Source organism: Theobroma cacao, chromosome 6 (assembly GCF_053813885.1).
Source record: "Theobroma cacao isolate CCN51 chromosome 6, ASM5381388v1, whole genome shotgun sequence".
In the NCBI taxonomy this organism is placed as follows: domain Eukaryota; kingdom Viridiplantae; phylum Streptophyta; class Magnoliopsida; order Malvales; family Malvaceae; genus Theobroma; species Theobroma cacao.
In genome coordinates, this window is record NC_142644.1 from 27,090,428 (window position 1) to 27,113,960 (window position 23,533).

The 23,533-nt window shown below is 36.2% G+C and overlaps 6 protein-coding genes and 1 long non-coding RNA gene across 11 annotated transcripts; 3 read left to right on the forward strand and 4 right to left on the reverse strand.

Moving 5' to 3' along the window:
• The first annotated feature begins 2,009 nt into the window (after positions 1–2,009).
• LOC18596423 (cytochrome C oxidase biogenesis Cmc1-like protein) lies at positions 2,010–2,834 on the forward strand. The gene has a single exon (XM_007024873.3). It carries the CDS (start codon positions 2,193–2,195, stop codon positions 2,466–2,468), a length of 276 nt encoding a protein of 91 aa, XP_007024935.3. The 5' UTR covers positions 2,010–2,192; the 3' UTR covers positions 2,469–2,834.
• A 935-nt stretch (positions 2,835–3,769) lies between these two features.
• On the reverse strand, positions 3,770–6,697 carry LOC18596424 (uncharacterized). 4 transcript variants are annotated; one of them, XM_007024876.3, is made up of 6 exons: positions 6,541–6,697; positions 5,496–5,720; positions 5,228–5,404; positions 4,896–5,120; positions 4,651–4,779; positions 3,770–4,452 (listed from the first exon to the last, which is right to left on the reverse strand). In XM_007024876.3, the coding sequence occupies exons 2-6, from the start codon at positions 5,706–5,708 to the stop codon at positions 4,219–4,221; spliced, it is 978 nt and encodes a 325-aa protein (XP_007024938.3). In that variant the 5' UTR covers positions 5,709–5,720; positions 6,541–6,697; the 3' UTR covers positions 3,770–4,218. The 4 variants fall into 4 exon arrangements, with proteins under 4 accessions (XP_007024938.3, XP_088663318.1, XP_017978952.2 ...); XM_088807192.1 differs by having other exon boundaries at positions 6,530–6,634; XM_018123463.2 differs by having other exon boundaries at positions 6,479–6,614.
• A 373-nt stretch (positions 6,698–7,070) lies between these two features.
• Positions 7,071–9,867, reverse strand: LOC18596425 (uncharacterized). Its single transcript, XM_018123462.2, has one exon. The coding sequence runs from the start codon at positions 9,663–9,665 to the stop codon at positions 7,587–7,589; it is 2,079 nt and encodes a 692-aa protein (XP_017978951.1). The 5' UTR covers positions 9,666–9,867; the 3' UTR covers positions 7,071–7,586.
• Positions 9,868–11,083: 1,216 nt separating this feature from the next.
• On the forward strand, positions 11,084–11,947 carry LOC148762240 (uncharacterized). Its single transcript, XR_016027214.1, has 2 exons — positions 11,084–11,431; positions 11,518–11,947. It is a non-coding gene; the product is annotated as an uncharacterized LOC148762240 (long non-coding RNA).
• An 869-nt stretch (positions 11,948–12,816) lies between these two features.
• LOC18596426 (uncharacterized) lies at positions 12,817–15,691 on the reverse strand. Of its 2 annotated transcripts, none has more exons than XM_088807743.1 (6): positions 15,511–15,691; positions 14,466–14,690; positions 14,198–14,374; positions 13,865–14,089; positions 13,619–13,747; positions 12,817–13,419 (listed from the first exon to the last, which is right to left on the reverse strand). In XM_088807743.1, the coding sequence occupies exons 1-6, from the start codon at positions 15,586–15,588 to the stop codon at positions 13,186–13,188; spliced, it is 1,068 nt and encodes a 355-aa protein (XP_088663869.1). In that variant the 5' UTR covers positions 15,589–15,691; the 3' UTR covers positions 12,817–13,185. The 2 variants fall into 2 exon arrangements, with proteins under 2 accessions (XP_088663869.1, XP_088663870.1); XM_088807744.1 differs by having other exon boundaries at positions 15,449–15,562.
• A 577-nt stretch (positions 15,692–16,268) lies between these two features.
• On the reverse strand, positions 16,269–18,859 carry LOC148762241 (Pentatricopeptide repeat (PPR-like) superfamily protein). The gene has a single exon (XM_088807742.1). The coding sequence runs from the start codon at positions 18,634–18,636 to the stop codon at positions 16,558–16,560; it is 2,079 nt and encodes a 692-aa protein (XP_088663868.1). The 5' UTR covers positions 18,637–18,859; the 3' UTR covers positions 16,269–16,557.
• A 3,110-nt stretch (positions 18,860–21,969) lies between these two features.
• Positions 21,970–23,360, forward strand: EXL7 (EXORDIUM like 7). The gene has a single exon (XM_007024880.3). It carries the CDS (start codon positions 22,063–22,065, stop codon positions 23,062–23,064), a length of 1,002 nt encoding a protein of 333 aa, XP_007024942.3. The 5' UTR covers positions 21,970–22,062; the 3' UTR covers positions 23,065–23,360.
• The last annotated feature ends 173 nt before the right edge of the window (positions 23,361–23,533 follow it).

Consider the following 23,533-nt stretch of genomic DNA (forward strand, 5'->3'; position numbering starts at 1 on the left):
CCCCATCCCCCTCCACTTGCCACATTTTATCTCTTACATTATCTTCTCCTTCACATTTCAATCATCAATTATGATCAGCAGACCCCTACTCTAGTCTCTAATTTATGGAATGAAACTGTAATTAAAACAATAAAAAAAACACATACACTAGCCAAGGGAATTGTATCCATCAATTTTATATCAAATCTATCGCTTTTAACATGCCAAAACATGCATGATTTAGATCATAATTTGTTTTAAAATTTAAAGTGCCTCTTATCAATTAGTCAATTCAATTTGGATTCATACATTAAATAGTCAAACCTATTTTCTGCTTATGATGTACCACCCATTGAATTATAAAATGTGACAATTCAAGGAAACAGAGAGTTAGGCCCCAGTTACACAGTACTTTTCCTTTTAATTTGAGTGTCAGAAGATTTGAACCTTTTAATAAATGGATTCCTCACCCTAGCATATCCCCAAGGTACCATCCCTTGTTAGATGATAGCATATACCCTGTGAGTTGGAAAAAATAAATGAAATGTTTTTAATGTGTAATAGCACCAAATTGGGCTATACAGTTGGGAAAACAAACTTCCATGGAAAAAATACTAAATCAATGTTCATTCTTTGATAGCTTTGTTAGGATTACTTTTCATCACTGAGTGACAAGTGTTGTGTGTGTGAGAGTGATAAAAAGATATGGAAATGGAGGGGTGGAGGAGGAATAGAAAAGTTCTCTGTAAAGGGTCCATGGTGGGAATTCAACAATGCAATTATTGAATCAATGTAATGTACCCAAAAAAATGATGGGTTCCACCACAATCAAGCCCTTTAAAGAAAGGATGGCTGATTTGGTGAGAGCACTCACTCATTGTTGGATGTACTAAATTTCAATATATTACAAATTAATGCACACTTTTTTTTTTTTTTGCCATCTTCTTTTGACCTTATTTGGCATTATGTAAGAGAGGTGTAATGCTTCATAAATAATGCAATCAGAGTTGTTGGGGGGGGGAAAGAATTAAATCAGAGATTCTGTCACAGTTTTGTGCTTGGTGAAGATAGTTTTTGTTTAGTTGATTGAAACTTTAATGACTATTGAAATTCTGATTCCTGGAAAACTTACAGCATATCTACATGCCAGGGGTACTTCTACCTATAATAATATAATTATGTGCATAATCCAAGATATGATTTACTGTTCTCACTCTGTTTTCTCTTCCATACGATCTCTTATTGACTTAAACATCCAAGAGTGAATCATTCCAAAACCTCTAGTGTCTCATTTATAGGTGTACATGTTTCTAAACAACAAAATTATAGATATAAATTTCAAATTCGACAATGTCGTATAACCGATCGGGATCTAATAATCCAAGATATGATTTACTGTTCTCACTCTGTTTTCTCTTCCATACGATCTCTTATTGACTTAAACATCCAAGAGTGAATCATTCCAAAACCTCTAGTGTCTCATTTATAGGTGTACATGTTTCTAAACAACAAAATTATAGATATAAATTTCAAATTCGACAATGTCGTATAACCGATCGGGATCTAATAATCCAAGATATGATTTACTGTTCTCACTCTGTTTTCTCTTCTATACGATCTCTTATTGACTTAAACATCCAAGAGTGAATCATTCCAAAACCTCTAGTGTCTCATTTATAGGTGTACATGTTTCTAAACAACAAAATTATAGATATAAATTTCAAATTCGACAATGTCGTATAGCCGATCAGGATCTAATAATCCTTAATATCACGAAATATATTATCAAAAAAGGTAAAACAGTTGCTGATAATATGATTAATGTAAGTTTTGATTTAGACAATTTTGTTTTCTTTGATGTACCACCTTTAGTCATTAAAAGGCTGTTGTTGAATAATAAATTGAGCAGTTGATTTTCCCGCATGATTAGAACTTAATGAATAATTTCATCCCTCAAAAAAAAAAAAAGACTATTAAGATCTAAAATTAATATGAAAATTTCTTGCCGATAATAAGTTTTTTTTCCTGATTTTTAATTTTTCAAAAGCTTACTTTATTTTATAAAAAAAAAAATCCTTTCACTAGCTAATGACGTGGCACACACCGTTTAGACTATCAGTACATTATTAACAACTTGCCAAAATCTTCTAGTTCTTTTTTTTTTTATATCTGATGTGGATCTTTGTGAACGAAGCGTGGCACTGTCATCAAAGATGGGAGAAGCCGGCGGTGACTCGACAGGGTGCGAGAGGCTCCAGAAGGCTCTATGCGAGTGCCACCAACGTTTCGGACCAGGTGCGACGCGGGACGCAGCCTGCCGGCACTTGAACCGAGCCTTAGCGGAGTGCTTGGTCTCCGTGCTGTGCCCCGCAGAGTCGGAGGCGGTTAGGACATTGTGCGCCAGCGGGGGGACCCGCCTGAAGAGGTCCCAGTGCCAAGAGGCTCAGCTTTCTCTCTCCGTCTGCATCTCTTCTCATCAACAAGATTGATTCTTTCTCGATTCGGTCGTCTTCCTATACGGAATTTACCTTTGTGCCCTCTCTTGAATTTTATTCAAGTAACTTCCTGTGTTGTAATAGTACTTCGCAGGCGAAGGCCAAATATAATGTACCAAGAGAAAGAAATAAATAGTACGTATGCAGAATTTAATGTCATCCATAGATAATGTTATGCAGAATTTAATGTCATCCATAGATAATGTTATGCAGAATTTCTTGTGGATTTTGTTGTCACTATGATAATAATCCATAAATCCGGTTCTTGTCTCTTATCCGACAACTGGACGGTTCTCTTATTTTCAAATTAATAAATATTTTTTTTGGAGTAGTCCCAAAGTTTATCACATACTCTTGATTGATGTATTGAAACACAACAGTGCCATTCTTATATGTGGACAGTGAGATAGCTATGTTGTCTGGTAATTAGATTACATGGATGTAATATGTGATATAACTCTTTCTTTTCTCTCCTCATAAACCTTACATCCCCAATGAAAACGTGAGATTCCATATCTTGTACAACCACCAAAGACTAACACAACCATTTTTGGACAGCTAAGCTTTTAATTGCTGGGACCATGTTGTTGTCTCTTTCTAGACAAGGGTGGGAGGAAGTGGACTTTCATGGCTATGTTTACTTCTAAATCAGCAGGTCATCAATGGGGGAGGAGCAAGCTGGTGACAGGTGTTGCCACGCCAGCTTCTGGAAATCTGCCTTCTGATAAACCTTTATTCTCTTAGGTTTTCCTTTAGCTAAATATACTTGTTTTTATGTTCTTGAATATTTCCAAGGAAATGACTGATGGGTTATGGTCTTTGCTTCTGCATTTCATCAATGTTTGATTCACTCCAGAAAACAGCTAGACCTTGCTAGTGAATCACGTTTTTAGACTGCAAGGGGATACTACAGGGTTTTAACTTTGAAGACCATGCAAGGCCCGGACCACTCTTGAAGAGTAAAACCAAATCCTACATAAATGAATAGATCAACTGCCACTGCTCCTCACAAAGAGAAGGGCAAAACCCACCATGCTGTTGTTGTTTCCACTGTTTCTGCTGGGGGAGTAAAAACACATCTAGTGCCGAACAAAAGTTTCACCTAAAACATTGATCGCAAAGTTGAGTTCTTCTAACCTCAACTATTTATCCCACATTAAAATCCAGTGTTATAGTCGCGTATTAACAGAAAACTTCAACTGTCCCAGCCATTCAACCAAAGAAAAAAAAGTTCCATAACTGAGAATGAATATTTCGTTATTTTTTATCACAAATGATAACAAGGCCTGAAAAGATGAAGAGAAGACAGTTTATTACTAAAGAGAAAACTTCTTTATATGCACTGGAAACATCAGAGGTACATGACATAATATGCTTGTAGTGTATTTGTAGAGACAGGCATTATTCTGATACAACAAAGAGCATAGTGAAGTGACCAACATTACAACTATGCTTGTAGTGTATTTGTAGAGACAGGCATTATTCTGATACAACAAAGAGCATAGTGAAGTGACCAACATTACAACTTTGTTATTCTTCTTTTCTTTTTTTTTTTTTCTTCCATTGCGTTTGAAAAAAAACTACTATGTTGTAAAAACCTTTATCTAAGAGAGTAGATACCTCCTTTTTTGAGAATTAACTCATCTTCACAGATGTGAGGAGAGAAGCTGTCTACACCAACAACAACCATCACTGCATCACCCACCAAAATACAGAACAGCTCACAGTCTGGGATAGATACAGTCTATGCAGAAAATCTTGCTCGGTCATGTGGAGAAGAATAATCAATATTCGGGCCCAGAGGAATTATCCCAAAAGGATTTATAGATGGCTGGCTTCCATAGTAATGCTTCTTGATGTGTTGCACATTCACTGTACTGCTTATGCCAGGAATCTGGTAAATTTCTTTGGTATAGTTGAACAAATTTGGGTACTCCCGTAGAAGCTTCTTGTTGCACTTGAAATGAACTGCATAGACCTGTAAGAACAACAAACTCATTGTCAAAATGCATCTTAAGGTGTTTCCTTTTTTTTTTTTTTTCTAAAAAGAAATATGGAACCTTTTCCTTTGCCTGACAATAATATTACTATTTGAAAGACAAATGTGAAAGATTAAGATGTTCTAAACTAAAAGAAATATATCAAATATTAGAAAGCAGAATGGGCAAACAAATACCTCATCAAATCTTATGAGGGTAACAAAAAGTCGAACATCAGCCTCAGTCAGAACGTTTCCACAAATGTACCGCTGCTTGGAAAGAATCTCCTCACATTTGTCCAAAGCTTCATATAATTGTTTTACAGCCTGATGTCCAATGAATATACTTAAGAAAAGAATTTATAAAGGACGAGCTCCTTCAAGAATGTAAAGACCAAGAAGTCCAACATTAAAAAGAAGAAAAACTACCACATAAAAAGTACCTCATCATAAGGCCCTTGCTGTCTTGCAAACCCACATTTGTAAACACCATTATTTATTCCACTGTATATCCATTCATTTGTCTCATCAATTTGAGCTCTTAAATGAGAAGGATATAGGTCCAAAGCAGGATTCTCTGCTATATCATTGAATTCAGTATTAAGCATGCGGATTATCTCTGCACTCTCATTACTAACAATAGTCTTGAATTTCTTGTCCCATAGAACCTAAAAAAACATAAAGCACCAGAAGAATTAAAAGTCTTAAACATTGACAAGAAACAATAAAACAGAGCAAAAGAGAGCTGGAAAGTTCTTCTAATTTTTGAACTTACAGGAACTGTGTACTTCCCAGTATAGTTTGTACTTGCAAGCTCATATAGTTTCCTTATACTCTTTGCTCCATTAAAAGGGTCAGGTTCAGCATCTGGCTCTTCTGTATTAGAGGTGGGAAAAACCCATCCCATATGCTCATCAGTTTCCTTTGTTCTCTCCCATATAGGTTTGACTGACTGTTCAGCAATTGAAGGAAACAGATTGATAGCTTATCGACAGATTGAGTCAAACTACAATAGCTTAAAAGTCATAACATGATTCACCAACCGTAAAACTGATCGCTTTGGCAAGCCCTTTGATCTTCAAGTATGCAAGGCACCTCGAAGCCCAAGGGCAAGCATAAGATACATACAGATGATACCTTCCTGACTCAGGAGGAAACCGAGAATTTGGGTCACGAGAGATGATATTACGAAATGTTGAAGCAGTTCTCATAAAAGCCCCAGAATCTGACATTTCATCCAGTGCAGATCGAGCCATTTGAAAAGTGCGCTGAAAAATACATCACTTCAGAAATTATTATAACTTCTCAAAGCCCAACAAATCATGCCATCTTTAAGATTCAATTAATACGCTAGAAAACTTCTCAACCCTAAAACATACAGTGTGGTCTTTTCTTTTCTCTTTCCCCCATAGAATTTATGTCTCTTCCATTTTAGTTCTTCCTGTCCTGGATTTTATTTTTCTTTCCTTTTCATTCCAGATTTCGGAGATTGTAACTTCAATCCGAAAATATAAATTTTCATCAAGGAAACTAGACATAAATTAAAAGAACTCATTCAGCTATTAGCTGGAGACGATAATAAATTATAAAAAAGGTTCATTGCATGTGGCAAATCATACAAGGCAATCAATGGAGACTTCCATATGATGCACAATAAATAACCATTTTATCTTAATAACAGCTAAAACAGATATTTTCAAGCAAATAAAGCATTGAGATCAAGTTACGCCTAAAACCAGAAATTGTTTTTACTCACACAGACAGTGTTTATACTTAAATAGACAAATACATAGTGGTCTCGATTCCTCCAATATACACCAAAAATTAACTAATACTGCTACTATATACCTCATTAGTCATAACAAAAGACATGACCTTCTCAAAAGTGTACAGACATATTATAAGATCCATTATTATCAAGAGAAATCTGAATTGCAATAATAACCCAACAAAGAAGAAACCTTTCTTTCGTGGAAGCAAATGAATTATTCAAGAGTAGCTAAAGGGACTAACGGAAATGATGCACCTTATAAACTTGAACCCAGAAAAAGAGAGACAAGAGAGATCAAATTAAAGCATAACTCTTACCTTGAAAGCAAAAAAGTGGGAGAGAGGAGGAGTTGTTTACACCTAAAGCTGACGGAGTTTTGCAAAGCAAAGTGAGCATGGCCTATTGTAAGGGTCCTTTTTCTTTTTTTTATTTTATTTTAATGTGTGTTTTTGTGTTCCTATAATACCCTTTATCTTGGCTTAAACAGATTCAATGTAACATGGCTGATGGATCTCATGCTTGAAGTATATAATGGCAAGATGTGACAAAAGCAAGGGACACCAAAGGCATCAGCCATTAGATCAGAATAAGTTAGCATCTTTGACTAATATTTTACATGAGGCTGCTATGACAATTCTTCAAAAACAAACAAAGTTCTTGACGAAATCTTGACATCATATCAATTTTGACTTCCATCACAATTGGATTTGGAAGGTTAAAAAAGAAATGGACGCAAAAACTGTTTCCTTCAGGTCGCATGATTTTGGAGGTTAAAAGGTTTAAATACCGAAACATAGGAATTCATGAGTATCAAGTATGCATTTCAAGTGGCTTAATAAGAGTCAAGTATCAGACAACTAGGTAACTCGTTTGTGTTTTGATTGATTGCTCGTATGTTAACAAAGGTTTGCGCCCCCCCCCTTTTTTTTTTCTTTCTTTCTTTCTTTCTTATAACAAAAGCCATCTTTCTCTGTCGCTCAGGTCCCCATTCCCAGTCCTAAGATCCTATTTAGAACCTCTGCTAAGACTTGAGAGGATAAACACGAGCAAATCAGGCTGCCTTTCAACGTGGTTAATGCAAACTTCTTTTTTTTTTGTCTGGAAACGTCAGTTTAAAGATACAACAGTGCACTCCTCATTACTCGCAAAAACACCAGTTGATAGTAGAAATGCCAATAGAAGGCTGAAGAATCTTGCATTGCCGAAGGAAAGGGATCAAAAGATTCAACTTCCTTTACAAGTCCTCGCAATAGATTCACTCCTCAGGAGAACTTCATGTCTTTCATTCAACCTGCTCTAGCAGAAAAGCTCTCAATTGCAAATATAGCCCATTTTCTAATAACCTGCTCTTGCCGCCAGGTTGCTAACCAATTCCTTTAGAGATCCTTTCATTCAGGTCAGAAACAAGGGCAAACTTGTCAGTCTCATAACATGCAGTCATGAATGCTGCCAAAGTTACACGATCAACATTGCGATCCTTATCTAATAACCTATGAAAGAATAAAGCTGCTATGCCTACTTTCTTCTCACTACAAAGCTTCCTGATTAAGGTGTTAACTGTCCGCATCCAAAGTTTTTTCTCTAACCTTTCCAACATAACCATGGCAACGGCAGAATCACCTTTCTTGCAATACTCATAAGCTATTGTCAACCGAGTTACTTCGCAAGGAGAGAGCCTCTTGTCCATCATAGTCTCGTATAACTGGCATGCCTCCTCCAACCTAGACTCTTTGCAAAGTCCACTGATCACAGTTCCATATGTGATGCTATCTGGTACACAACCGTGGTCATTCATCTTGCTGAAAAACTTTAGTCCCAAGCTTACATTTCCATCTCTGCAGTACCCACATATCATGGATGTGTATGTTTCCTTGGTTGGAACCAATCCAAGCCTCAAAGCTTCCTCAAAAAGGTTCTCACTTTCTTTCATTTTCTTTTGCTTACAGAATGAAGCAATCAATGTGTTATATGAATGCATATCAGGCTGGAGGCCAACCTTAACCGTCTTACAGAAAAATGCCAAGACACGCCCAGTATCAGCCTGCTTGCAGTGCTCAGTGATGAGAATGGTATATGTAACTCTATCAGCTTGCAATCCATGTAGAAGGCCATCCCTAAGCAGTTCATGGGCTTCTTCAACCCTTCCCTTCTTACAGAGGCCATCAATAATTGCATTGTATGTACATATATTCGGAGCAAAACCTTCTTTATCCATTACATCCATAAATTCATATGCTCGTTCAAAATTTCCCACTTTGCAATGGCCATCAATAAGAGTGGTATATGTGTTGGTGTTAGGAACCAATCCCTGCTCTTTCATTCTTCTCAACAACATCTCCGCCCGATTCAACTTCTCCTCTTTGCAATATCCACTGATCATAGAAGTATATGTAAGCACATTCGGCTTGTAATTATCACTCCTAACAAGCTTAAGGAACAGCCTAAAAGCTTTCTCAGTCCATCCTTTCCTGCAAAGCCCGTCAATCAAAGCAGTATGTATATACACATTAGGCTTCCACCCTGTCCTAACCATGTCCTCCAATTTTCCAAAGGCTTGCTTTATACTACCCCTCTTACACAACCCATTTATCAAACAGGAGTAGTTAATCAAATTTGGCTTAAAACCCATCTTCACCATCTTATCAAAATACCAGGATGCTCTACTCGCGAAACCCTTCTCACAAAACAAACTAATAACCAATGTGCAAGTAGCATTATCGACAATGAACCCTCTTCCAAGCATTTCAGTCAACCATTTAACAACCTCTGAAACCATCCCCATTCTACAATAGCCAACTACCATCAATTTATAACTACTACAATCCCCACACACACCTCTCTCAGACATTTCATCAAACACTTTCTCCAAATAGTCCATCAACCCCATTTCGAAACCAACCCCCAAAATACAATTCAAGGTTTCAGCCTTCGGCTTCAAACCATGATTTTGCATCTCAAAAACCATCTCAACAGCCTCCTTCAACCTCCCAACTTCAGCAAAACTCCTCACCAGACACTGCATTACTTCATTAGCTTTGTCAAAGTTGCCATTTTTAATCAAAGAAGTGGCAGTTACAATGTAAAGTCTCATGAAAAGTCTAAACTTGGAAATCTCAAGTACCCAGTGAAAGAAACTTAGAGCAACCATGGAACCAGCTTCATTTTCTAGAGAAGCAACAATGGAAATGGCTTGTTCATGGGTCAAACAATAAGGATTGATGTTAAGGGTGAGCTTTGGAGGTGAAAATCTTAAGTGGGCTTGTTGGTGATAGGATTCGTACACTTGAGAACAGATTGTTTTGATAAAAGACTGGGGTTCTGATGATGGTGTTGGAGATTGGGTGTCAATAAAATTTGTATCAAAATGGAGATAAGATGGGTTGAGAGTGAAGAGGGGATTGGTCGATAATCTGGGTTTAATTCCATGAAATCTAAGAATCATTGACAAATGCCAAAGAAGGATGCTTATGAAAAAATAAAAAAATAAAGAGTAAATTATAGTAGTATTAGTAGGACTTCCTAATTTACAATTCAATACAGGAGTAGTACCCTGTGGCCATCAAAAGAGCAAATGTATGATATGAAATTGTGAACCTTCGAAACAAGCATCGTAGAAAGGAAACTAAAAACGAAAATGGTGAAGTAATGGCCATTCTAATGGGAAAGTAAATACTAGTAGCAGGATTATTATATGTGAAATGGATTGGGCCGTGCTTATAAATTATAATGGATTTCAGCAGTCCAGTTGGTTCTCACTTGTAATATATCAGGTCCAAAGCATCACTCCTCTGTCCTCACTCCGTTTGTTTGGGATGTAGCTGAGAGCCTAACCCAATGACTTCACACTCAAAACTAAAAATCAAAATAATAATAATAATAAAAATAATAAAATATTTTTTTAAAAAAAATAATCAAAATTATATTAAAATTTATTAATTTTCGAAATAGATCTTTCGTCTTAAAAAATTATTTTTTATTAGACGCGTAAATTCAATTATTAGTCAATTAATAATATTATCGTCAACTTTTTGACATGATAAGAATAAAAAGATAATTTTATCTTTAATTAAATTTTATAATTATTATTATATATATTTTTATTAATTAAAAAAATAACTCCTCATCTAAAGAGCGTCAATTTGGTGCTCCTCTCTTTTGGGGAGCAACGATGAGTGCTTCTTTTTTTTTTTTTTTTTAAATATAGTAATAATTTTTAAAATTAATAAAAATAGCATTTTAGTCTTTTCTTAATTTTTGTTAACTGTATTTGCATTTTTTAAACTGAGTGTCTTACTTCGAAAACTAATGGACCCATTTGAAATTTCGATTAAAACTTAAAAGATGAGGTATTTTACCCTAATAATAATAATAATAGTAATAATAACAATAATAATAATAATAATAATCTAAAAACCCTTTTGCAAACTCATTCAAAATTGTAAAATCCTTTATTAAAACAAACAAACTTGTAGTATTAATAAACCAAAGCAACCTAACTCTTTTATTTTGCACGTGAACTTTGGAAAAATTCCCTGGTACATTGCACCGATTTCAAGCTTTACATACACTACTCATTAACACATCATTGTATAACATATAATAATCTTAGGATTAATTAACATTATATATATATATATATATATAAAGCAGGATCTTTCAAAGATTTTTCCAACTTACTAAATTGTACATGTTCCTAGATACATGTATCTACTTGGAGGTTACTTATTCAATGTAAATAAGAAAAAGATTCGTTTTGACTTATATAATTAGAGATGCAAAGAGGAACAAATCCTATCTGCAATGGCTCGTTTGTAATTAAGATGTAGATAGGCTTATTCAACAATGGTTTATTTTGTATAAATTGACATGCTCAGCAAAGCTAATTTGTTGTCTTGTTCCCAACCAACATCATCGTTCATTCTTAGTCTAATGCTTTTCATTAGCATTTCTTCTTTTCATTAGTCTATGTCCAGTTTAGTAATGGATTTTTACTAACAAAAGGCAACCTGACATAAAGTTGATAGTCCACTCCACCACCCTTAAACACCTTTACATGTTTCAGTTGATTGCTCCTTGATGATCGCCATACTGACACAAGCAAAAGCAGGAAAGTGGCCAGAGATGCTATGCAAAGAGAGGAGAGCAATCGAATGAGCAGAGTAAAAGCACAATGCAGCTGCAACTCTCTGGAATCTGGCATAATTTTTGGTAAGTTTTGTGAAACAAGTGAAGAATAAGAATTTGAATGTCTTAATGAGCAGCTGCTGACTTATATAGCAAGCATAATTTCACAGGTGAAGAAGCAGGAGGAAGAGGATATAAAAGCAGCCCAAGACCCATAACTGCAGCTGATATTACAAGCTTGGAAAAGCGACCCTGGAAGTGGGAAGGGTTGACAAATGCTTTTTCAGATCACAAATCGGTCCATATTTTACCGCTTTAAACCATCTCCTTTGATGATTAGGCGGGTGCAAGGTGTTCTCCCTTGTTAGGAAATCAATCATCCCCTATAATTAAGGCATGGGAACTGGGAAGCTGAAGATGCTTATGCTCCATCACATGCATCTGCTTGCCTTTTTGCTTGATTGAAAAGTACTTTTTTTTTTTTCCACAATAATTAACTGTTAAGGAAAAAACTACCGTAATCAAGTGGCACATGGTTCTTCTGTGAGCTCTCAGGTCATCCAACCCCACATATTAATGAAATCTATTAATCCAAAACAACTTGCCAGTCCACGTCATTGCAGTTCAAGACAAATACACCAGTTTACCTGTAGAGTAAGCTAGCTATTTTCTTCTGTTCCAAGCATTGAAACTTGGTTCTTTGAGGAAATTCCATATTGGAACATGTCCTCCATTTTGACTAATACTCTTTAATCCCTATAGAATCATACAATCCTTGAAAGAAACTAAATTATAATTGTAGACAATCTTGTGAATAGATAAACTATGAAAGCTGTGAAATTGAAACAAAGATTGGGTAAATCTTTCTGTATTTTTTGCAGTATTCTTTATATGTTTGAAAATTCAGTTCCCCGAGAAACACAGATAAGTCAAAGATATTGAAAGAGAAGAGGTGTAGTGTAAAGCGGAGAGGAATAAGAAAAGGTATCACATGCTTGCGTTTACTGAAGGGTACATCCATCATTTACTTTCACTCTTCTGGTTTTGACTCTCATCATTTTCTCTTATTTAATTTCACCACTTTTACGCTAATCACAACTTAGTCAAGGGTATCCATTCCAGATATCTAGTAAGTTAATAATCTATTCACATAAATGAATAGATCAACTGCCACTGCTCCTCACAAAGAGAAGGGCAAAACCCACCATGCTGTTGTTGTTTCCACTGTTTCTGCTGGATGATTAAAAACACATCTAGTGCCAAACAAAAGTTTCACCTAAAACATTGATCGCAAAGTTCAGTTCTTCTAACCTCAACTATTTATCCCACATTAAAATCCAGTGTTATAGTAGCATATTAACAGAAAACTTCAACTGTCCCAGCCATTCAACCAAACAAAAAAAAGTTCCATAACTGAGAATGAATATTTCGTTATGTTTTATCACAACTGATAACAAGGCCTGAAAAGATGAAGAGAAAACAGTTTATTACCAAAGAGAAAACTTCTTTACATGCACTGGAAACATCAGAGGTACATGACATAATATGCTTGTAGTGTATTTGTAGAGACAGGCATTATTCTGATACAACAAAGAGCATAGTGAAGTGACCAACATTACAACTTTGTTACTCTTCTTTTCTTTTTCCTTCCATTGTGTTAAAAAAAAAAAAATACTACTATGTTGTAAAAACCTTTATCTAAGAGAGTAGATACCTCCTTTTTTGAGAATTAACTCATCTTCACAGATGTGAGGAGAGAAGTTGTCTATACCAACAACAACCATCACTGCATCACCCACCAAAATACAGAACAGCTTACTGTCTGGGATACATACAGTCTATGCAGAAAATCTAGCTCGGTCATGTGGAGAAGAATAATCAATATTTGGGCCCAGAGGAATTATCCCAGAAGGATTTATAGAAGGATGGCTTCCATAGTAAGTCTTCTTGATGTGTTCCACATTCACTGTACCGCTTATGCCAGGAATTTGGTAAATGTCTTTCGTATAGTTGAACAAATTTGGGTACTCCCGCAGAAGCTTCTTGTTGCACTTGAAATTAACTGCATAGACCTGTAAGAACAACAAACTCATTGTCAAAATGCATCTTAAGGTGTTTCCTTTTTTCTTTTTTTTTCTGAAAAGAAAAAAGGAACCTTTTCCTTTGCCTGACAATAATATTTCTATTTGAAAAAAAAATGTGAAAGATTAAGATGTTCTAAACTAAAAGAAATATATCAAATATTAGAAAGCAGAATGGGCAAATAAATACCTCATCAAATCTTATGAGGGTAACAAAAAGTCGAACATCAGCCTCAGTCAGAATGTTTCCACAAATGTACCGCTGCTTGGAAAGAATCTTCTCACATTTGTCCAAAGCTTCATATAATTGTTTTACAGCCTGATGGTCCAATGAATATACTTAAGAAAAGAATTTATAAAGGACGAGCTCCTTCAAGAATGTAAAGACCAAGAAGTCCCACATTAAAAAGAAGAAAAACTACAACATAAAAAGTACCTCATCATAAGGCCCTTGCTTTCTTGCAAACCCACATTTGTAAACACCATTATTTATTCCACTGTATATCCATTCATTTGTCTCATCAATTTGAGCTCTCAAATGAGGAGGATATAGGTCCAATGCAGGATTCTCTGCTATATCATTGAATTCCGTATTAAGCATGCGGATTATCTCTGCACTCTCATTACTAACAATAGTCTTGAATTTCTTGTCCCATAGAACCTATAAAAAACATAAAGCACCAGAAGAATTAAAAGTCTTAAACATCGACAAGAAACAATAAAACAGAGCAAAAGAGAGCTGGAAAGTGCTTTTAATTTTTGAACTTACAGGAACTGTGTACTTCCCAGTATAGTTTGTACTTGCAAGCTCATATAGTTCCCTTATACTCTTTGCTCCATTAAAAGGGTCAGGTTCAGCACCTGGCTCTTCTGTAATAGAGGTGGGAAAAACCCATCCCATATGCTCATCAGTTTCCTTTGTTCTCTCCCATATAGGTTTGACTGACTGTTCAGCAATTGAAGGAAAAAGATAGTTAGCTTATCGACAGATTGAGTCGAACTACAATAGCTCAAAAGTCATAACATGATTCACCAACCGTAAAACTGATCGCTTTGTCAAGCCCTTTGATCTTCAAGTATGCAAGGCACCTCGAAGCCCAAGGGCAAGCATAAGATACATACAGATGATACCTTCCTGACTCAGGAGGAAACCGAGAATTTGGGTCACGAGAGATGATATTACGAAATGTTGAAGCAGTTCTCATAAAAGCCCCAGAATCTGACATTTCATCCAGTGCAGATTGAGCCATTTGAAAAGTGCGCTGAAAAATGCATCACTTCAGAAATTATTATAACTTCTCAAAGCCCAACAAATCATGCCATCTTTAAGATTCAATTAATACGCTAGAAAACTTCTCAACCCTAAAACATACAGTGTGGTCTTTTCTTTTCTCTTTCCCCCATAGAATTTATGTCTCTTCCATTTTAGTTCTTCCTGTCCTGGATTTTATTTTTCTTTCCTTTTCATTCCAGATTTCGGAGATTGTAACTTCAATCCGAAAATATAAATTTTCATCAAGGAAACTAGACATAAATTAAAAGAACTCATTCAGCTATTAGCTGGAGACGATAATAAATTATAAAAAAGGTTCATTGCATGTGGCAAATCATACAAGGCAATCAATGGAGACTTCCATATGATGCACAATAAATAACCATTTTATCTTAATAACAGCTAAAACAGATCTTTTCAAGCAAATAAAGCACTGAGATCAAGTTAAGCCTAAAACCAGAAATTGTTTTTACTCACACAGACAGTGTTTATACTTCAATAGACAAATACATAGTGGTCTCGATTCCTCCAATATACACCAAAAATTAACTAATACTGCTACTATATACCTCATTAGTCATAACAAAAGACATGACTTTCTCAAAAGTGTACAGACATATTATAAGATCCATTGTTATCAAGAGAAATCTGAATTGCAATAGTAACCCAACAAAGAAGAAACCTTTCTTTCGTGGAAGCAAATGAATTATTCAAGAGTAGCTAAAGGGACTAACGGAAATGATGCACCTTATAAACTTGAACCCAGCAAAAGAGAGACAAGAGAGATCAAATTAAAGCATAACTCTTACCTTGAAAGCAAAAAATGGGAGAGAGGAGGAGTTGTTTACACCTAAAGCTGACGGAGTCCTGCAAAGCAAAGTGAGCATGGCCTATTGTAAGGGTCCTTTTTCTTTTTTTTTATTTTATTTTAATGTGTGTTTTTGTGTTCCTATAATACCCTTTATCTTGGCTTAAACAGATTCAATGTAACATGGCTGATGGATCTCATGCTTGAAGTATATAATGGCAAGATGTGACAAAAGCAAGGAACACCAAAGGCATCAGCCATTAGATCAGAAGAAGTTAGCATCTTTGACTAATATTTTACATGAGGCTGCTATGACAATTCTTCAAAAACAAACAAAGTTCTTGACGAAATCTTGACATCATATCAATTTTGACTTCCATCACAATTGGATTTGGAAGGTTAAAAAAGAAATGGACGCAAAAACTGTTTCCTTCAAGTAGCATGATTTTGGAGGTTAAAAGGTTTAAATACCGAAACATAGGAATTCATGAGTATAAAGTATGCATTTCAAGTGGGTTAATAAGAGTCAAGTATTAGACAACTAGGTAACTCTTCTGTGTTTTGATTGATTCCTCGTATGTTACCAAAGGTTCCCCCCCCCCCCCCCTTTTTTTTTTTCTTTCTTTCTTTCTTTCTTATAACAAAAGCCATCTTTCTCTGTCGCTCAGGTCCCCATTCCCAGTCCTAAGATCCTATTTAGAACCTCTGCTAAGACTTGAGAGGATAAACACGAGCAGATCAGGCTGCCTTTCAACGGGATTAATGCAAACTTCTTTTTTTTGTCTTCAAACGTCAGTTTAAAGATACAACAGTGCACTCCTCATTACTCGCAAAAACACCAGTTGACAGTAGAAATGCCAATAGAAGGCTGAAGAATCTTGCATTGCCGAAGGAAAGGGATCAAAAGATTCAACTTCCTTTAAAAGTCCTCGCAATAGATTCACTCCTCAGGAGAACTTCATGTCTTTCATTCAACCTGCTCTAGCAGAAAAGCTCTCAATCGCAAATATAGCCCATTTTCTAATAACCTGCTCTTGCAGCCAGGTTGCTAACCAATTCCTTTAGAGATCCTTTCATTCAGGTCAGAAACAAGGGCAAACTTGTCAGTCTCATAACATGCAGTCATGAATGCTGCCAAAGTTACACGATCAACATTGCGATCCTTATCTAATAATCTATGAAAGAATAAAGCTGCTATGCCTACTTTCTTCTCACTACAAAGCTTCCTGATTAAGGTGTTAACTGTCCGCATCCAAAGTTTTTTCTCTAACCTTTCCAACATAACCATGGCAACGGCAGAATCACCTTTCTTGCAATACTCATAAGCTATTGTCAACCGAGTTACTTCGCAAGGAGAGAGCCCCCTGTCCATCATAGTCTCGTATAACTGGCATGCCTCCTCCAACCTAGACTCTTTGCAAAGTCCACTGATCACAGTTCCATATGCGATGCTATCTGGGACACAACCGTGGTCATTCATCTTGCTGAAAAACTTTAGTCCCAAGCTTACATTTCCATCTCTGCTGTACCCACATATCATGGATGTGTATGTTTCCTTGGTTGGAACCAATCCAAGCCTCAAAGCTTCCTCAAAAAGGTTCTCACTTTCTTTCATTTTCTTTTGCTTACAGAATGAAGCAATCAATGTGTTATATGAATGCATATCAGGCTGGAGGCCACCCTTAACCATCTTACAGAAAAATGCCAAGACTCGCCCAGTATCAGCCTGCTTGCAGTGCTCAGTAATGAGAATGGTATATGTAACTCTATCAGCTTGCAATCCATGTAGAAGGCCATCCCTAAGCAGTTCATGGGCTTCTTCAACCCTTCCCTTCTTACAGAGGCCACCAATAATTGCATTGTATGTACATATATTCGGAGCAAAACCTTCTTTATCCATTACATCCATAAATTCATATGCTCGGTCAAAATTTCCCACTTTGCAATGGCCATCGATAAGAGTGGTATATGTGTTGGTGTTAGGAACCAATCCCTGCTCTTTCATTCTACTCAACAACATCTCCGCCCGATTCAACTTCTCCTCTTTGCAATAGCCACTGATCATAGAAGTATATGTATGCACATTTAGCTTGTAATTATCACTCCTAACAAGCTTAAGGAACAACCTAAAAGCTTTCTCAGTCCATCCTTTCCTGCAAAGCCCGTCAATCAAAGCAGTATGTATATACACATTAGGCTTCCACCCTGCCCTAACCATGTCCTCCAATTTTCCAAAGGCTTGCTTTATACTACCCCTCTTACACAACCCATTTATCAAACAGGAGTAGTTAATCAAATTTGGCTTAAAACCCATCTTCACCATCTTATCAAAATACCAGGATGCTCTACTCGCAAAACCCTTCTCACAAAACAAACTAATAACCAATGTGCAAGTAGCATTATCGACAATGAACCCTCTTCCAAGCATTTCAGTCAACCATTTATCAACCTCTGAAACCATCCCCATTCTACAATAGCCAACTACCATCAATTTATAACTACTACAATCCCCACACACACCTCTCTCAGACATTTCATCAAACACTTTCTCCAAATAGTCAAGCAACCCCATTTCGAAACCAACCCCCAAAATACAATTCAAGGTTTCAGCCTTCGGCTTCAAACCATGATTTTGCATCTCAAAAACCATCTCAACAGCCTCCTTCAACCTCCCAACTTTAGCAAAACTCCTCACCAGACACTGCATTACTTCATTGGCTTTGTCAAAGTTGCCATTTTTAATCAAAGAAGTGGCAGTTACAATGTAAAGTCTGATGAAAAGTCTAAACTTGGAAATCTCAAGTACCCAGTGAAAGAAACTTAGAGCAACCATGGAACCAGCTTCATTTGCTAGAGAAGCAACAATGGAAATGGCTTGTTCATGGGTCAAACAATAAGGATTGATGTTAAGGGTGAGCTTTGGAGGTGAAAATCTTAAGTGGGCTTGTTGGTGATAGGATTCGTACACTTGAGAACAGATTGTTTTGATAAAAGACTGGGGTTCTGATGATGGTGTTGGAGATTGGGTGTCAATAAAATTTGTATCAAAATGGAGATAAGATGGGTTGAGAGTGAAGAGGGGATTGGTCCATAATCTGGGTTTAATTCCATGGTATCTAAGAATCATTGACAAATGCCGAAGAAGGATGCTTATGAAAAAATAAAAAAATAAAAAGTAAATTATAGTAGTATTAGCAGGACTTCGTAATTTACAATTCAATACAGAAGTAGTACTCTGTGGCCATCAAAAGAGCAAATGTATGATATGAAATTGTGAACCTCGGACACAAGCATCGTAGGAAGGAAACTAAAAACGAAAATGGTGAAGCAATGACCATTCTAATGGGAAAGTAAATAGTAGTAGCAGGATTATTATATGTGAAATTGATTGGGCCGTACTTATAAATTATAATGGATTTCAACACTCAAGTTGGTTCTTACTTGTCGTAATATGTCAGGTCCAAAGCATCACTCCTGTGTCCTCACTCCGATTGTTTGGAAAGTAGCTGAGAGCCTAACCCAATGACTTCGACACTCAAAAATTGAAATCAAAATAATAACAATAATAATAATAATAATAATAATAATAAAATATCTTTATTTTTTAAAATTTTGATTCAAATTATATAAAAATTTATTAATTTTTAAAATAAATCGTCAATCTTAAAAAAATATTTTTTATTGGACATGTAAATTCAGTTATTAGTCAATCGTTAATATATTCACTAATTTTTTGATGTAACAAGATTAAAAAGATAATTTTATTTTTAATTAAATTTTATAATTATTATTATATAATTTTTTTATTTTTTGGTTAATTAAAAAAAAACCTCCCCATCTTAGGAGCATTGATTTGGTGTTCCCCTCTTTTGGAGAGCATTGATTAGTGCTCTTTTTTTAATCTCTTTTAAAATATAATAATAATTTTTAAAATTAATAAAAAAAAGAGTATTTTAGTTTCTCCTTAATCTCTGTTAATGATATTTATATATTTGAGCTGAGTGTTTATTTCACAAATTAATTGATCCATTTGAAATTTTGACAAAAACTTAAAAGATAAGGTATTTTACCCTAATAATAATAATCTAAAAACCCTTTTACACACTCATTCAAAATTGTAAAATCCTTTATTAAAACAAACAAACTTGTAGTATTAATAAAACAAAGCAACCTAACTCTTTTATTTTGCACGTGAACTTTGGAAAATTTCCCTGGTACATTGCACCGATTACTAGCTTTACATACACTACTCATTAACACATCATTGTATAACATATAATAATCTTAGGATTAATTAACATTATATACATATAAAGCAGGATCTTTCAAAGATTTTTCCAACTTACTAAATTGTACATGTTCCTAGATACATGTATCTTCTTGGAGCTTACTTATTCAATGTAGATAAGAAAAAAATTCGTTTTGATTTATATAATTAGAGAGGCAAAGAGGAACAAATCCTATCTGCAATGGCTCGCTTGCAATTAAGATGTAGATAGGCTTATTCAGCAATGGTTTATTTTGTATAAATTGACATGCTCAGCAAAGGTAATTTGTTGTCTTGTTCCCAACCAACATCATCGTTCATTCTTAGTCTGATGTTTTTCATTGGCATCTCTTCTTTTCATTAGTCTATGTTCAGTTTAGTAATGGATTTTTACTAACAAAAGGCAACCTTACATAAAGTTGATAGTCCACTCCACCACCCACAAACACCTTTACATGTTTCAGTTGATTGCTCCTTGATGATCTCCAAACTGGCACAAGCAAAAGCGGGAAAGTGGGCAGAGATGCTATGCAAAGAGAAGAGAGCAATCAAATGAGCAGAGTAAATGCACAATGCAGCCGCAACTCTCTGGAATCTGGCATAATTTTTGGTAAGTTTTGTGAAACAAGTGAAGAATAAGAATTTGAATGCCTTAATGAGCAACTTCTGACTTATATAGCAAGCATAATTTCACAGGTGAAGAAGCAGGAGGAGGAGGAGATAAAAGCAGCCCAAGACTCATAACTGCAGCTGACATTACAAGCTTGGAAAAGTGACCCTGGAAGTGGGAAGGGCTGACATATGCCTTTTCAGATCACAAATTGGTCCATCTTTTACCACTTTAAACCATCTCCTTTGATGATTAGGCGGGAGCAAGGTGTTCTCCCTTGTTAGGAAATCAATCATCCCCTATAATTAAGGCATGGGAACTGGGAAGCTGAAGATGCTTATGCTCCATCACATGCATCTGCTTGCCTTTTTGCATGATTGCAAAGTACTTATTTTTTTCCACAATAATTAACTGTTAAGGAAAAAACTACCGTAATCAAGTGGCACATGGTTCTTCTGTGAGCTCTCAGGTCATCCAACCCCACATATTAATGAAATTAATTAATCCAAAACAACTTGTCAGTCCACGTCATTGCAGTTCAAGACAAATACACCAGTTTACCTGTAGAGTAAGCTAGCTATTTGCTTCTGTTCCAAGCATTGAAACTTGGTTCTTTGAGAAAATTCCATATTGGAACATATCCTCCATTTTGACTAATACTCTTTAATCTCTTTAGAATCATACAATCCTTGAAAGAAACTAAATTATAATTGTAGACAATCTTGTGAATAGATAAACTATGAAAGCTGTGAAATTGAAACAAAGAGTGGGTAAATCTTTCTGTATGTTTTGCAGGATTCTTTATTATATGTTTGAAAATTCAGTTCCCCGAGAAACACAGATAAGTCAAAGATATTGAAAGAGAAGAGGTGTAGTGTAAAGCGGAGAGGAATAAGAAAAGGTATCACATGCTTGCGTTTACTGAAGGGTACATCATCATTTAGTTTCACTCTTCTGGTTTTGACTCTCATCATTTTTCTCTTATTTAATTTCACCACTTTTACGCTAATCACAACTTAGTCAAGGGTATCCATTCCAGATATCTAGTAAGTTAATAATGTCTCAACCTATAGGAGGGCAATGCCAGTGGACTATCAATGGTTTCCAGGACAAATGGCATTTATGAAAACTTTAAATACATAATTGAATTTGTTATAAAGCATTCATTATTAAACAAACAATGGCAAAAATATCATCATCTCAAGGAGCAAGGTTATGATCTAACCCAGGTTTTGCCTCAACTAGTAAGGGTTGGCAAACTGGTAGATGGAGTCATTAAGGACTAAGAGAGAGGAATCAGAAGCCAAAGGTCCAGTAACAACTGTCCTAAGTGTTAAAAAAAAAATAGTTCTTTGTTGATCCCAATATTCTACAATTACTTGATTGAGCGAAGCACAAATATATAATATGGTTTGTTAGCCCTACTCCTTTATCTAATATGTGAATGAGATTAAAGAACAGAAAACAAAAGGGGGAACAACATTGTTATCATTAAAAAGTAGACAAGGATGGACATTGATTTATGTAAACATGCAAAACAGTGTCCAACACAAGGAAAATAATAAAGAGGAATCTCAACCACCCTCCATTTTATTCACATCCTTCCTTCTATAAGAAATCTCTCTTCTCTTAACTGTCACAACCCACAACATTCAAAGAAACAGGCAACAGCAAAAATGCACAAGCTCTCTTGGTATGTTCTCTTGCTATCACTCCTTTATTTTCCTCTGGCTCTTTCATGGAGTCAAGACACTCAATTTAACCAAGCTGAGAACTATGAAGGTTCCTCAGACCTAGTTAACCTTGAGTACCACATGGGCCCTGTCCTTGCATCCCCTACCAATCTGTACATAATCTGGTATGGTCACTGGAATCCAACCCACCAAGCCACTATAAGGGACTTCCTCTATTCCTTGTCTTCTTCAGCTCCTTACCCTTCTGTTGCTGATTGGTGGAAAACTGTCAGGCTCTACACCGACCAAACAGGATCAAACATCACCGGTAGCATTTCCCTTTCAGGAGAATTCTACGACTACAGATATTCCCACGGTGGTTATCTAAGTCGTTTATCAATGCAGTCCATCATCAAAACTGCAGTCACTTCCTATCCAAGGCCACTGCCCCTCAATCCTCGCAATGGCCTCTATTTAGTGCTGACTTCTTCTGATGTCCAGGTTCAGGATTTCTGCAGGGCAGTCTGTGGCTTTCACTACTTCACCTTCCCAACCATTGTTGGCGTAACAATGCCCTATGCTTGGATTGGTTATAGTGGAACTCAGTGTCCAGGCATGTGTGCCTATCCATTTGCCTGGCCTAATTACTCAGGGAAGCCGCCGCCAAGCACAAATGGAGGTAACAACATAATGCGCGCGCCGAATGGGGATGCAGGAGTAGATGGAATGATCAGTATTATAGCCCATGAGCTTGCAGAAGTGTCAAGTAACCCGCTGGTTAATGCATGGTATGCCGGAGATGATCCAACTGCACCTACAGAAATTGCAGACCTGTGCCTAGGTTTGTATGGTTCTGGTGGTGGAGGTGGGTATGTGGGTAAAGTTTACAAGGATTCTTGGGGGAACGGGTACAATGTGAATGGAGTTAAGGGAAGAAGATTTTTGGTGCAATGGGTGTGGAATCCTGTGAAAAGAAGATGCTTTGGGCCTAATGCCATGGACTAGAAGTGTAATATGTACAGAATTTTAGACTGTTTCCTACTATTTAGTTATCAGTGAGGCAGGGAAAAAGGCCATGGGAATCATAGAGGGGTTGATTGGCACGGCAATAGAAAGAGTGAGCTGCCTTGTTGATAAATATTCTACTTTTAAGAAAGAGTGACGGAGATGATGATCCTTTGCTTGTTTAATTCACATATGCTTTAGTGTATGCCGAAAGGATGTAGAGCAAACCACCGGCCACCATGTTCGGCACCATATTCACATTTGCAGCAGAGTTTGAATAAACGAAACTTGTAGAATTCGACGAGCCAAGATATCACCGGAATATTATATCCATTAATACACCACATTCTAACTTGACTTACTTTTGCGTTGGGTTTCACTGTTCAGTCAGATTTTTATCATGGGCTTACTCCTAACTCCCAACTACAGTTCACCCGAAGCTAACATAGATATCAGCACAATGTCAATG

Excerpts from the sequence above, each read along its gene's own strand:
- LOC18596423 (XM_007024873.3), top strand. The coding sequence starts at position 2,193 with ATGGGAGAAGCCGGCGGTGACTCGACAGGGTGCGAGAGGCTCCAGAAG.
- LOC18596424 (XM_088807192.1), bottom strand. The coding sequence starts at position 6,619 with ATGCTCACTTTGCTTTGCAAAACTCCGTCAGCTTTAGGTGTAAACAAC. Across the intron at positions 4,780-4,895 it reads AGCAAGGGCCTTATGATGAG|GCTGTAAAACAATTATATGA; the intron begins GTACTTTTTATG and ends ATTGGACATCAG. Across the intron at positions 4,453-4,650 it reads CCCTCATAAGATTTGATGAG|GTCTATGCAGTTCATTTCAA; the intron begins GTATTTGTTTGC and ends TTGTTCTTACAG.
- LOC18596425 (XM_018123462.2), bottom strand. The coding sequence starts at position 9,665 with ATGATTCTTAGATTTCATGGAATTAAACCCAGATTATCGACCAATCCC.
- LOC18596426 (XM_088807743.1), bottom strand. The coding sequence starts at position 15,588 with ATGCTCACTTTGCTTTGCAGGACTCCGTCAGCTTTAGGTGTAAACAAC. Across the intron at positions 13,748-13,864 it reads AGCAAGGGCCTTATGATGAG|GCTGTAAAACAATTATATGA; the intron begins GTACTTTTTATG and ends TTGGACCATCAG. Across the intron at positions 13,420-13,618 it reads CCCTCATAAGATTTGATGAG|GTCTATGCAGTTAATTTCAA; the intron begins GTATTTATTTGC and ends TTGTTCTTACAG.
- LOC148762241 (XM_088807742.1), bottom strand. The coding sequence starts at position 18,636 with ATGATTCTTAGATACCATGGAATTAAACCCAGATTATGGACCAATCCC.
- EXL7 (XM_007024880.3), top strand. The coding sequence starts at position 22,063 with ATGCACAAGCTCTCTTGGTATGTTCTCTTGCTATCACTCCTTTATTTT.